This window comes from Acomys russatus, chromosome 12 (assembly GCF_903995435.1).
Source record: "Acomys russatus chromosome 12, mAcoRus1.1, whole genome shotgun sequence".
Classification (NCBI taxonomy): Eukaryota; Metazoa; Chordata; class Mammalia; order Rodentia; family Muridae; genus Acomys; species Acomys russatus.
The window spans coordinates 1660112-1674139 of record NC_067148.1 but is presented as its reverse complement, the minus strand read 5'-3'; the positions used below and the strand labels follow the sequence as shown (position 1 = coordinate 1674139).

The window sequence follows — 14028 nt, the reverse complement described above, 5'->3', positions numbered from 1 at the left end:
CATTGCAGATACGTTTTACTACTTCTCTACCTGTAGCTTATATCTCAAATATCCTTTTATTTTAGGATTAGGATCTTTTTATTGGGGAACAGATATTGCAGATGATAAGAATAACATAGATTTATCTCCATTTGTATATGGGTGTGTGTTTATATGCATACATGTGTGTCTAAGGAGTGTGTTTTACTGATATTACTTCAGTTTTTCTGTTTTGTTTGCATAAATTTTGTTTTTTTGGAAATTTTATACATGGGTACTGTATTCATACCATATATACACAATGTTTTTAGTCCATTTAATTTTCCACATATGTATGTATATACGCATTTAGGATTGATCTCATGGAATTGGATAACCTGTCAGGGCCTTGTTCCTAGAGAAGCCTCATTTCCCTCTCTTCTGTGATCTTGTGATTTTCCTTGAGTCTTTGCAAGGGTTGTGGATAGATGCATCAGTCATGCCTAAGAATCCCACTGTCCATTGTTCTTGGCAATTTGACCCGTTGTGGATCATGGTCCCTGTTGGGTGTCGGGTCCTAGTTCATGGCGAAAATTGAATCAGGGTTCACCTGAAAGGGGAGTGGGGATTGAAAGTAGGATACAGAGATGCGAGAAATTACGAACCAAGTCAGAAAATTTCTGATTGAGATTCCTCTTCAGTGTGGATGAGTAAGACTTTATATAGTAAGGTCAATAGGATCTATTCTGATCCCTCTCTCCCTAGCTCCCAAGGCAAGAAGAACACAATAGCCTGAATAGCTCTCTGTAAGAACTTCCTTAACCCTCCAGGTGTTTCTCAGTAGGGCTTTCCCTACTTCTTTCAAAGGTAAATAGTCTAAGGATGACCTGGAACACAAAGACCACCTCAAGCAGAGATCAGCCACTGGAAGGTCACAGCATGCAGCCTAAGCACGGGATTTCTGACATGGCAGGATTTGACATGGCTTTCCACAGTTGAGGGGCTAGAACTACAGTTATCTGTGGTTATAAAGATAAGCATTTAGAATAGAATTGGGAGTTAGTTTAAGACCATGGCAGTACAAGGTTTTCCTCTAGGGTCCATGATCTCACTAACCGTGGGTACTTTCCTAAGTTTAAAACACCAGGCATGAATCCCTTCCTACTGAGTGAGCATTAAGTCCAATTTGGTGGATGTTGGCTATTCAGAGATACAAATTCACCTATTGAGCCCTTGATTGGTTCTCAGTACATTCCTAGCCAATCATTTTATTTGCATATATAAATTTAGCTTTCCCAGAGGAAGCATAGAAAGCAAGTTATTTTAAATTTAAATTTTAGAAAAAAACTAAAAATTACAGTAAACATAATCATAAAGAGTAAAATTGCAGCAAATTGTAGTATTAAGTAATATTTATGTCTGACTATTTCTAGGGACCACAAGGACCTCGAGGTGACAAGGGTGACAATGGAGACCGAGGTGACAGAGGTCAGAAAGGCCATAGAGGTTTCACTGGCCTTCAGGGTCTTCCTGGACCTCCTGTAAGTTATTTGTTTAAGTGTTTTTTTTTCCCTGTATGTGAGAATATACTGGTGTGTTGACAGGAACATCCATGGAAGAGATGGGATTGTTTTGTATATCATTTTAATTTCAAAATTATATTGATGGATAATTATTTAATTACCCAGTAGAAATACTCATCTATAAGATATAGTATTGTGGGGAAGAAATAAAGCAAAAAGCTACATGCCCTTTTACCCATACAGTGGTCTTTAGTTTAGTTAGATGTTAAAGAAATTAATGGATTCATTTGTAGAGCTAAAGTTAGTGACAAAATACTTTTAAAGATAAAAGCACAATGCAAGATTTAAATGTTTTAATGACACTTTTTCTGTCTAGGGTCCAAATGGTGAACAAGGAAGTGCTGGTATCCCTGGTCCTTTTGGCCCAAGAGTAAGTAACAGAAACTGCTACGCTTCAGGTGTATGGGACAGAATACTGTTTCTTGAGTACAATGTTCCTGGTATTTAATATTGATTGGTTTATGTTCTGTGAGACTGGCAGAAAATGTATGGGACAAACTTAGCAAGTAATTTAAAGTAGAAATATCCTGAAATATGACCTATTTTACGTCTTAAAATCTCTTACCCAGGTTTTAAATGTTCTTTTATTCAGTTTCATATTCGCTGTTAAAGTTCCATTAAACATAAATTCTTTGCAATGATTGGACTTGCTTATGAAGTGGAATAGATTTTTAAGACAGACATATTTTGTTTTTTAATGTGATAAATCCATAGAAGTTTATACAAAAATAATTTGGAAGCAAATCATAAAAGAGGACCAATACTTAAAGCTTTTAGAAATTCTAAATTCTAAATTCATATAAGTGCTGCTTCTTACATGTCATTGGTGTCCTAAGATATTTCATAAAGAAAATTAGAAAGATAATTAGCAAAAAATGCTATATTTAAGTATAAAATATAAATATACATAAAATAAGAATAATATTAAGGAAAGTGCTGTGATATGACGAGGTTCTGTGGTGTAAGTACTGGGTTTGAACTAGAGGCAAAAAAAAAAAAAAAAAAAAAAATTAAACTTACGTCATTGTCTTCTAAAGTAATTGTATTTCCAAGAAAGTTTATTAACTATTTGATGAAACAGTTGCTACCAATGAAATCTGGTGATTAGCCTGTTAGCTTTTTTAAGTTATCTTGGACCTTTATCCAGAAGTAATTATGGATCATTCACATAAAATAAAATTGTAAATGTTACAAAATGCTGCAAGTTCACTTATTAGTTATTAATATTGGAATCTGAGCAATCATCTCTATAATTGTTCTTTTATAGGACAGACATTGTACCGCCTTCTTCTAAAATGCATTTTTTGTGTTGTGACAGGGTCCACCAGGACCAGTAGGTCCCTCAGGCAAAGAAGGAAACCCTGGGCCACTTGGGCCAATTGGACCTCCTGGTGTTCGAGGCAGCGTAGGAGAAGCAGGACCAGAGGTAAGGTCACAAGTGTTGCCAAGATGGAGTCTATCCAATAACATCTGTGCAAACATGCCAACAAGAGTGTAAAGAGACTCCTAAAATACAACTAGAAGTCACAAGAAGGTTATCTACCTAAGTAATTATTTCAAGATACCAAGTCCTTGAAGTAATATTACAACTGAAGTCAAATATCAAGCTATGATTGCAGTTTTATCAAAGTTGTGAAAATATTTCGTTGTCTAAATTTATAATTGTTTTAATTTTCTTTGATGGGCCAAGAGGTTCCATGTTGGGTGTTGAGCTTATGAAGACATATAGAAACAGCTCCCGCAGCCTGGCATCCCCCCCCCCTTTTTTTTTTTTTTGCCTTCTGCTCATAGCTTACTTTAAAGAATTCCAGTTGTGGGATGGAGAGATGGCTCAGAGGTTAAGAGCACTGGCTGCTCTTCCAAAAGTCCTGAGTTCAATTCCCAGAAACCACATGGTAGTTCACAACCATCTAAAATGAGATCCAAACTGGTGCCTTCTTCTGGCAGGCAGCATACATGCAGACACAACATTGTATATATAATAAATAAATAAATGTTAAAAAAAAGAATTCCAGTTGTGTCTTGCTCAACTTTCTTTGAAAGAAATGTAACTCTGGATGCTCTTCACATGAAATACATCATATCTTCAAAGAAGACATCAAAGCAAAGAGTTTGGCTTTGAGCTTTGTTTATCTGAGAGCCTGACTGGTAGATAACTTTCCCTGAAAAACAGCTCCACATCACTTCCCATTTTGGAATGTTATCACTCGACAAGCTAGCCCTGCCTGTTTAAGAATGCATGACTCACACGTTTTCAGCATTGAGGTATTGATGTGCCAAGTTGTACCAGTTCCTGAGCAGCATAGCAGCAACTTAGTAAAACAAAACAACTGACACTTAAACTATCTTTCTCGCTTCTCTGCTTCTCCTTGAATAGGGTCCTCCTGGTGAGCCTGGGCCCCCTGGCCCCCCGGGTCCCCCTGGCCATCTGACTGCTGCTCTTGGTGATATCATGGGCCACTATGATGAGAGCATGCCAGATCCACTTCCAGAGTTTACTGAAGACCAGGCAGCTCCTGATGATGCTAACAAAACTGACCCTGGAGTCCACGCTACCCTGAAGTCTCTCAGTAGTCAGATTGAAACCATGCGTAGCCCTGATGGTTCCAAGAAGCACCCAGCCCGGACATGTGATGACTTGAGGCTTTGCCATTCCACAAAGCAGAGTGGTGAGTGGATAGGGGCCTGTTTGAGTGAAGCATGTTGTTTGGTTTGAGTTATTCTCAATTGTGTCCCAAAATATAGTTTTAACTTTATAGTTAATGGTAGATAGACACAAAGATAAATCATTGAACATGCCCCAGAGCTTGTAGTTTTATGGTAGAGACAAGTACATGAAAAGCTACTGACTAATAAAGAACATATCAAATCAAAAATCCAATTTTGAGGCAATAGTTCCATATATGTGAATGCAGAAAATACTTGTTCATGCACAATTAAAAACATACTTTCTTACCTACATGATAATTCATAATTTTAATTAGGCCAATAAGTAAAGAACACATAGTACCCTAATTTATTTACACATAGAATCTATTGCACTTTAATGTCCTGCCAATCACTCCTTTGCCATCCTTCCTGTCAGGGTCATGTATAGTGAGTTTTTAAGGCAGTTTGGAATGAAGCAGTGTTTCTACATTTCTTATATGACAGTGTTCTTAGTATGTTTCTTTCAATCATTTTAAATGATGTAATTAGACCCAGAAAACGGTGATCTAAAATCATAAAAAATGAGTTGGGAAATACCAGAATTTCAGTTAACTTTGAAATTTGACATCTACAGAGACAGCTGAAAATGTTCTGTCTAAAAAAGAAACACTTTTTAAAATTAACCCCTTAATTTATATCTCACCACTCCTTGTCATTTTATTTAAAGTTTAATTTTTATACTTTATGTGTAATACCATATACATGCATATGAATCTATATAAGGAGTGTGAATAAATATATTTGTCTGTATATTGAGGTTATATATGAAACATCAAAGGCACTGTCTTATGATTCTTGTTTTAAAAATCACTCTGATGTTTTGAGTCCTAAGCACATGCTTTGGAAAAGTGCTTTTGAACAGCAGTTAGCAAGAGAGAAGGCCTACAGTGCTTAGTGTTACATTTATCCCATATGCACATGTGAGTATTTGCATGCATGTGTATTTGTATGTTCACATGTGTGGCTGCATGTGAAGATGTGTAAAGAAGGTTGACATTAATTGTCTTTCTTAATTACTGAACACCTTACATGTTAAGGTGGGTTTTTAGCTGAGTCCACAGCTCACTTTTTTGGCAGTCTAGCTAGTCGGCTTACTGCAAGGATTTCCAGTTTCCGTCCCTCCATGTGCTGGGATGGCAAGTACCCATCATACCCATCTAGGGTCTGTATAGACTTTGAGGATCCAAACTCAAGTCCTCAAGCTTGTGTGAAAAACACTTTACCTGCCAAGCCTTCTTCCCAGTCCCGTGACAATTCCATTTTTAGTAAAGGACCAAATCTCTGTTGATTACTTTAGAGACTCATAATCATACTTGAGATAATCTTCATTTAACAAATATTTCTGTCTTGGAAAATAGGTGAATATTGGATTGATCCTAACCAGGGATCAGCTGAAGATGCAATCAAAGTTTACTGCAATATGGAAACAGGAGAGACATGTATTTCAGCAAACCCAGCCACTATTCCAGTTAAAACCTGGTGGGCCAGCAAATCCCCTGACAATAAGCCTGTGTGGTATGGTCTCGACATGAACAGAGGATCTCAGGTGATTTAATATGTTTACCCAGCACTATATTTTTACCTTTTATCATTTATTATGTTTTCAAATGTATTAAAACTATGCTTTGACTGGATTTATTTTATTTTGTTTACCTTAAGTGATAGGTTCTCATTAGAAATTATTGTAAAATCATTGCCTAAACAAGTTTTACCTTGAGTTAGTTCATACAAACTTATAATTTTTACTTTTAGTAGAATGAAATAAATAATCTTTAATATTAGTTCCGTTAATACACTGTGGAAGACAGTGGAAGGGGTCTTGTCTCAACTCTAGGAGACCTGGGTCATAATTGGAACTTAGAAGATTACTCAACCACTTGCTGTTGTTGTTGTTATTGTTGTTTTTCAAGACAGGGTTTCTCTGTGTAGCCTTGGCTGTCCTGGACTTGCTTTGTAGACCAGAATGGCCTCAACTCACAGAGATCCACCTGCCTCTGCCTCCCTAGTGCTGGGATTAGAGGCATGTGCCACCACAGCCTACCTACTCAGCCATTTTTAAAAAGTTTTATTAATTTATTCATATTGCATCTCAATTGTTATCCCACCCCTTGTATCCTCCTTCCCTCCTGCTTTCCCTCTACTCCCCTCCCTTATGACCTTAACTGAGGATGACCTCTTCCCCCTGTATATGCTCATAGGGTATCAAGTCTCTTCTTGGTAGTCTGCTGTCCTTCCTCTGAGTGCCACCAGGCCTCCCCTTCCAGGGGACGTGGCCAAATATGGGGCACCAGAGTTCATGTGAAAGTCAGACCCCACTCTCCACTCAACTGTGGAGAATGTCCTGTCCATTGGCTAGATCTGGGTAGGGGTTCAAAGTTTACTGTACGTATACTCCTTGGCTGGTGCTATAGTTTGAGCAGGACCCCTGGGCTCAAATCTGCCTGTCATAATGTTCTTGTAGGTTTCTAGGACCCTCTGGATCCTTCTATTCCCCATTCTCCCATGCTTCTCCCACCTAGAGTCCCAATAGGATGTCCTCAACTGCTTTTTACTTAAGACCTTTTTACTACTTTAAAGTAAGAGTGGTAAGGCTGACCTCACCATTCCTGTGAGTGTTAGTGCTTAGTGTAGTGTCTACAAGGATAAATGATACATAATAGATACAATTTAAAAATAATGGAATACCTTGCAACCTGTGAAGTAGTTAAGTCATTTTTATAGTTAGGAAAATTATATTACATATTCTCTGGGTTTGTGTCTATGGTCTGAGTTTTTGCTATGGTCTAGTTGGTTCAGAGCTGTCTCAGATCTTGGTGTTCCATATTTCAACACTAGTGTTTTATCCCAGCTTACCTCATCTGCTTCCAAACTTGTCCCAGCTAACATGTTATGGAAATGTTAATTCCATATACAATAAGGTAGAATCTACTATTATTTAGTGAAAATTAAATATAAATATAAAGAGATAAAATATAGTTTAACCAAAATGATATGTCAGAAACAAAACTGAGACCATTGAAAACAGAACTCAGTTGAAGATAAATAGGAAAGAGTTAGTTTGAAGTGAGTTTTGAAAACTAGAGTTGTAGAATATATTATTTATGATATGTATGTAACCTCAGCAAAATACATTTATACTTATAATTAATTTATATTTTTATTCTAATTAGTAATAAAGTTGAGTTCTATTTATTAAGTATAATGTATATAGCATGTATTAAAGTAGACTAAAAATAAACCTTTCTCTGTGAAATAAAATCCTTTTGGTGTTTTACCTTTTCTTTGAGGTTGTAAGGCCGTGAGTACTTGTGACTATGAATAGATGTCTGAAAATATCTTCCATTATATAATAAAATTGCTTATTATTTGAAAATCAAATAATAGTCTTCAAATGTGACTTATCTATGATCTGTCAATCATCTATCTATCTGCCTATCATCAATCTGTCATGTCTTTGGGTGGCATTATGAACTCCTTCAGTATGTTATATCACATAGACTCTTTTCATTTTTCTAGTTCACCTATGGAGATTACCAGTCACCTAATACAGCTATTACTCAGATGACCTTTCTGCGCCTTTTATCAAAAGAAGCCTCCCAGAACATTACTTACATCTGTAGGAACACTGTGGGATACATGGATGATCAAGCCAAAAATCTCAAGAAAGCTGTAGTTCTTAAAGGGTCAAATGACTTAGAAATCAAAGGAGAAGGAAACATTAGATTCAGATACACAGTTCTTCAAGATACTTGTTCTGTAAGTACCTTTTGAACAAGGCTGTTCTGTAACTTCCTTCCTTTCTTTAGCCGGCAAGTGAAACTACTGCTTCTTTCTTTCAATCATAAACTTTCATGAGTCTATGGTAGAGAACCACTGATTTGCCTGTCTCCTTTCTGCCATGCATACAGGTGCCACATTTACCAGAGCTGTACATATCACCGCTTTTATATTATAAGTTGCTTGTGCACATGCATGGGAGGGAGGTTGTTCTTGTGTAAAATTCTTGAAAATATATGCTATTGATCCATTGTCCTGTTCAATTCCAGAAGCGAAATGGAAATGTGGGCAAGACTATCTTTGAATACAGAACACAGAATGTGGCCCGCTTGCCCATCATAGATCTTGCTCCTGTGGATATTGGCAGCACAGACCAGGAATTTGGCATCGAGATTGGGGCAGTTTGTTTCATGTAACAGAAGCCCATAAACACTGACAATGAGCACCACCATCAATGGCCACCATCGTTCACAAGAACTTTGACTGTTTGAAGTTGATCCTGAGACTCTTGAAGTAATGGCTGGTCCTGCATCAGCTTTGTACATATGATCTGAAGTGCCTGGCCACCTTATCCTTCAGAATATTTATTTTACTTACAATCCTCAAGTTTAATTGACTTAAAATATTTTTCATTATGACAGTTTAGATTTTAAACGACCAATGACAATGACCACCTTTACAAAAAAGTAAACTGATTAAAAAATAAATATGTTTTCATCAATTCATTTCACTATAATGAATAAGTTGCTTAGTATTTATGAGGAAATTCTTCTTCCTAGCAGGTAGCTTACATGGTGGGGTATGTAAAACCTCAGCACATGTTGATTTGCTTGGCTGCAGTCTGAAAAGTAGAATGCAATGTTCTTCTCTGTCCTCTTATTCCAAATCATCAATGAAAAATGAACACAAAATATTTTGCCTTGTGGATGAATCTCACATGCATGTCTTGATATTGTACTACAATTATAGATATTCTTTAATGAAAATATAATATACCACTGTCTTAAATGAGATCTTTAAATCACATATTTCAGGAGGAAAAAAAAACCAGAACTTGCCTCAACTTTACAATTTATTTTGTAAAGACTGATATATTTAGAGTTTTTCTCATTCAAATTTAAGAGTAACATTTTTCTTTTTGTTGTAATTTTGAAAATACAGATAGACGTATTTGTGTTTTCTTATAAAAGAAGATATTGAATGAAAAATATTACCCCCACAATTTTCTACACACATGTCCAGTAATAAAAGTTGAGAATCTCCCACAGGCACAATCTCTGTTTCCTGAAGCCTAGCATAAAGAAAAGATCTAGAAACCTAGAGCTGTGATGATCACTCAAATCAAATGTGAGGATTGGAACTAGAACATTCATAAGGAAATATGACCCACCAATTCTTAGCTTGAGCTACCTCATCTCTAGCAGCTGGGAGAGACTGCCTGTTCTTGTTTATACTTTAGGTATTGAAAGGTGCTATGCTTCTGTTGTTATTCCAAGACTGGAGATAGGCAGGGCTAAAATATTATTACTTTTCTTTTAATGATGGTGCTAAATTTCTTTCTATAAATTCTTTTAAAATAAAGATTGTTTCACCAATGCCATTTGTGAACACAGAACTGTTAAATGTCCCAATTCTGAGAGACAGGACATCATTCCAGGGCCTTCTGACTCTTCTTCTCATACTGTATTTGAAATTTTGTGTAATACTCATGTGTGTCTTAATTCAGGACACACAAATCCCCTTGTCCCTTGTATCTCAAAATATTTTTTCTCAATTGCAACTGTTTGCTCCATTGTTATTTCCTACTTAAAAATAGTTTGGGCCATCTCAAAGGACAAGCCACACACACAACTTTGATCATGTATCTCTGCAAAGCATGAAATTAAATGCACGCTTCTGTCATGTTAGTTGGTCTGTTTGTTGAATTCCTTTGAACATATCAGATCCTTTTAGTGTCCAATAGTGATTAAGATCTTGTGATAGTTTTTGTTCATCATTTAATATTAGATGAAACAAGTACCTTCCATTATATCTGTACTGGTTTACAAATGAAATCTATCTGTGACAATGCCTGCAAGGCATAATGTCACCAATGAAAATAGTCTATGCCTTAGAAAACTTAGGCTAGTAATTGATAAAGACTAAAGGAAATGAAAATTCCATGGTTGAATAAACTAATAATAAAACATGTCTCAGTATGTATAAAGTATGAATTTAGCCCGAACAATACCAGAATTTTATTTTTAATGTCTATTTCACAACTTCAGTTTTCTAATCTGAGCTCCATATCTAGAATTTCACTATATAACTGAGGATATTTCTAAGTTTGGTTGGATTCTTTCTGTTTAACCTATATTGGCATATAGGTAATCCAGAAACACATGTTGATTTCCATTCAATAAAAATACTAATAACTTCCACTCACAAAAATACCACTTTTCACCTGAAGGTCAGTGATGCTTTAAGGTTCTCTGACACTAGACCAAAGCCTAAAGTCTCATCTTGTATTCTAGGTACATAGATCTCTTCAGAGAAGTGGGGTTTCTTTACCTTCATGTCCTAGAAGAACCCCCAATGCTAGATGGCCAAAAGCAAAACAATATACATCTGGGAGGACAGTGGCATCACTTTATTGTTAATTTATTATAAATACTCCTCAAAGACAGCAAAGAAAGTGTGAGTGATGCTGAAAACATCCCAACTCATTACATAAATTGATAAATACTGGCTATGCTCATTATAATTTGTTCCAATTTTTAAAAGATTTAATTTTATAAATTATAATCATTATTTCACCCAAAATGGTGTATATGTCTGTTTTAGTTATGATTTTTATTCCTGTGATGTAACATAAAATAAACTTGGGGAGGAAAGGATTTATTTTTCTTACATTTCCTCATTACATTCCATCATCAAAGGAAGTCAGGGTAGAAATGCAAGGAGGGCAGGAACCTGGAGGTAGGAGAGGTCATGGATGCTGCTCACGGGCTTGCTCCTCATGGTTTTCCCTGCCTGCTTTGTTATACTAGCCAGAGCCATTTGCCCGGTGATGGCTGGGCCTTTTCACATCAATTCATTAATCAAGAACATGTCCTATAGATTTGGCTACAGGACAAGTCTATCCTATAGAGGCATTGTCTCAATTGAGATTTTTTATTTTCTAATGACTCTAGCTTATTTTAAGTTGAGAAAGCATTACTTAGCCCAGGCTCAGTAAGAAAATACAAAAGAAAAAAAAAACCTGGACAAAGAAATTATTGAAACTATTACAGTTGTGAAATGATATCCCGTTGTATCTCAAAATACCCTATTTTTCTTTGAAATTGTAAATACTTCAAGAAGCATTAAGAAAACCCATTAATTAGACTTTAGCCATATAGCAAAGGATAAGCATACTACAATTGACAGGCCCTAAGAAGATAAAGAGCAAAGAAGACTCAAGGAAGGATGCTTAAACTTCACTGAGAAGGAGAAATAGAATACTCAGAGGAAGTGGTTGAAATAGAAGAGGGAGGGCAGAGAGACAGAGAGTGGAAGCCAGACCTTGGAGGCAAGGCAGAGGGCCTACAACAGGAAAGAAACCATGGGCAGGGGCATCTCTATGACAAGCTGGAGACCTAAGACAGGGTAGGCTTCTGGGAAGATATGAGGGTGACTCCTAGCGGCAGGGGTCTTGGAGACTGAAGAGGACATGCTCTACTTAGACAGGACTCCTCATGGAGGCAGGAAAGCACCAGCCAAACCAAAAAATCTTTAACCCAAATTTACCCTTTCTATAAGATGTGCAGGAATTAAGATAGATCAGAGATTGAGGGAATGTCCAACCAATGCCTGGACCAATCTGAGACCCACCTCATGGGAGAAAGCCAAGCCCTGACATTATTAACAATACTCTGCTAAACTCACAGACAGAAACCTAGCATAGCTGTCCTCTGAGAAGTCCCATCCAGCTGATCGAAACCGTTGCTGAGAATGACAGCCAAACACTGTGCCAAGTGTAGGGAGTCGTGTGGAAAACTGGGAGGAAGGGTACAAGGACCTGGGGGTGACAGGGACTCCACAAGATCAACAGAGTCAACTAACCAGTTCCCAGAAAGGCTTTTGGAGATGGAAAAACCAACCAAGGGCCAGGCAGAGACTGGTCCAAACCCCCTACACAGATATAGCAGATGGGTAGCTTAGGCTTCATGCAGATCTTTTAGTAAGGAAAGTGGGGGCTTCCTCTCACATGGACTCTGTTGCCTGCTTTTTGTTCACTCCCCTCTGATGGAGCTGCCTCATCAGGCCACAGGGCAGGTCCTGCTCAGTCCTCATGTAACTTGATGAGCTGTATGGGTGGGAGGGTGGGGTTCCGCTTTTTGAGGAATAAGGGAGGGAAATGTGTGATGAAGGAAGGAGGGTGGGACTGGGAGAAGAGAAGGGAGGGGACCATGATTGAGATGTAAAGTGAATAAAAAATAAATTATTTTTTAAAAAGCCATTAAAAGTTGATTTTGGAGAAAAGGACTAATGGTGACATTGCAGGCATGAGCCACAGACAATCTATAGAACATGGGACATGACAGTCACAAGAAATCCACAAGAAGAGCAACAGATTTTCTCCTCCTCCTCATCATCATCAAAATGCCTACTTCAATTAAAAGCAGTTTTTCATTCTTTTATGTCAGTGAGTCAATTCCCCAGCTGCTTTAGTGTCCCTATTTCTTAGGGATAATAATTTCTTAACTGTCATATGTAATACTCTCACCTGATTTTGTCATATTCACATGTCTTCAGTTATCATTTGGATATCAACAGCTTTAAGTGCAGTCTCAGTTGGTCTCCTTGGAGCTTGAGAAATGCCCAGATGACACCCCTGTGCTTCAGAGGGCTGTCCAGGGCCTCTTCTTAACAGACTTCCTTCTCCCTCACCATACCTCAGGTTATATAAGTTTCCCACTTGTGAGTTTTCTTAACAATGTAATTTTTCTTTATGAAGAAACTATGATGTTTCACATCATTTTATGAGTACAGTTATTGGGACTCTCTTTTACAGGTTTGTTACAGAGGCAGGGAAACATATTTACAGAGAAACATAACTTTTCTTAGTATTTTTGCAGATTACCACATAATCACTGAATAAATGATAAAATATAATACTATGTAGCTGCAAATTATACACAGGTAATATTTATACTTAATGTATTATTCATTCATATTCTTTATATTAATGATAGCATACATAATGTAAGGTAGAAAAGAAGTTATTTTTGTCTGTAGCGATAATATTATACAAATAATTTTTAGGAGTTAATGGAGAAAAACAGAAATATTGAAGTGAGCAACAATAACAAATAACTTCCTTAGGGAAATTAATATTTGAAAAATGTAACTTTTTTCTAAATTAATAGATATATTCACTTATCATGGGCTTATAACACAAAATAAGACAAAATTATGCTTAAGCTCCTTGGAGTGAAAAATAAGTAAAATAATTAATTAAGGAAAGAAACTGGTTCTATTAAATATTAAAAAAAAATAAAAAGTTGCTTGCCATGGGAAAAGGGATAGTTAGGATAAATCTAGGTAACTGGCTAAAATTTATCACATCAAAACTACCTTGAGTTTATCACTTGACATTTACCATTTGAAAGTACATTTCATTGTTTAATATTGTAACAAAACACTTCCAAAATGGACAGGATATTACATTTTTTAGAGTATCTGTGTCTGTATAAAAATTATTAAGTAGTTTACTACTTTGAATATGGGAATAAGAACATATATACACCAATAAATACTGAAGGGATAAGCTATCCAAGAAGACACTTTTATGTACAACATGACAGTAAGTTTTTAAAAGCGTGTTCAAACTGAGAAAAACTGTGATAAATATGACAGAAAAGATTGAATCAAGATTATTTGAAAGAAAAAAAGAGATTTAAGGTATGCAAAGTCCTATGTAGGTGATTTATAGAACCACTGAACTTATTGGAGAGAGATGGCCTCAAAAAATAAAATC

At 36.5% G+C, this 14028-nt stretch overlaps 1 protein-coding gene across 1 annotated transcript in view; it reads left to right on the top strand.

The window, feature by feature from the left end:
- Window positions 1–8849, top strand: part of Col5a2 (collagen type V alpha 2 chain) — a 132701-nt gene extending 123852 nt beyond the window's left edge. Inside the window, exons 48-54 of the mRNA XM_051153772.1 lie at window positions 1392–1499; window positions 1858–1911; window positions 2860–2967; window positions 3919–4210; window positions 5609–5796; window positions 7767–8006; window positions 8297–8849. Coding sequence (XP_051009729.1) covers window positions 1392–1499; window positions 1858–1911; window positions 2860–2967; window positions 3919–4210; window positions 5609–5796; window positions 7767–8006; window positions 8297–8443 — 1137 coding nt within the window. The 3' untranslated portion in view covers window positions 8444–8849. The remainder of the gene's footprint in view (window positions 1–1391; window positions 1500–1857; window positions 1912–2859; window positions 2968–3918; window positions 4211–5608; window positions 5797–7766; window positions 8007–8296) is intronic.
- Window positions 8850–14028: the final 5179 nt, after the last annotated feature.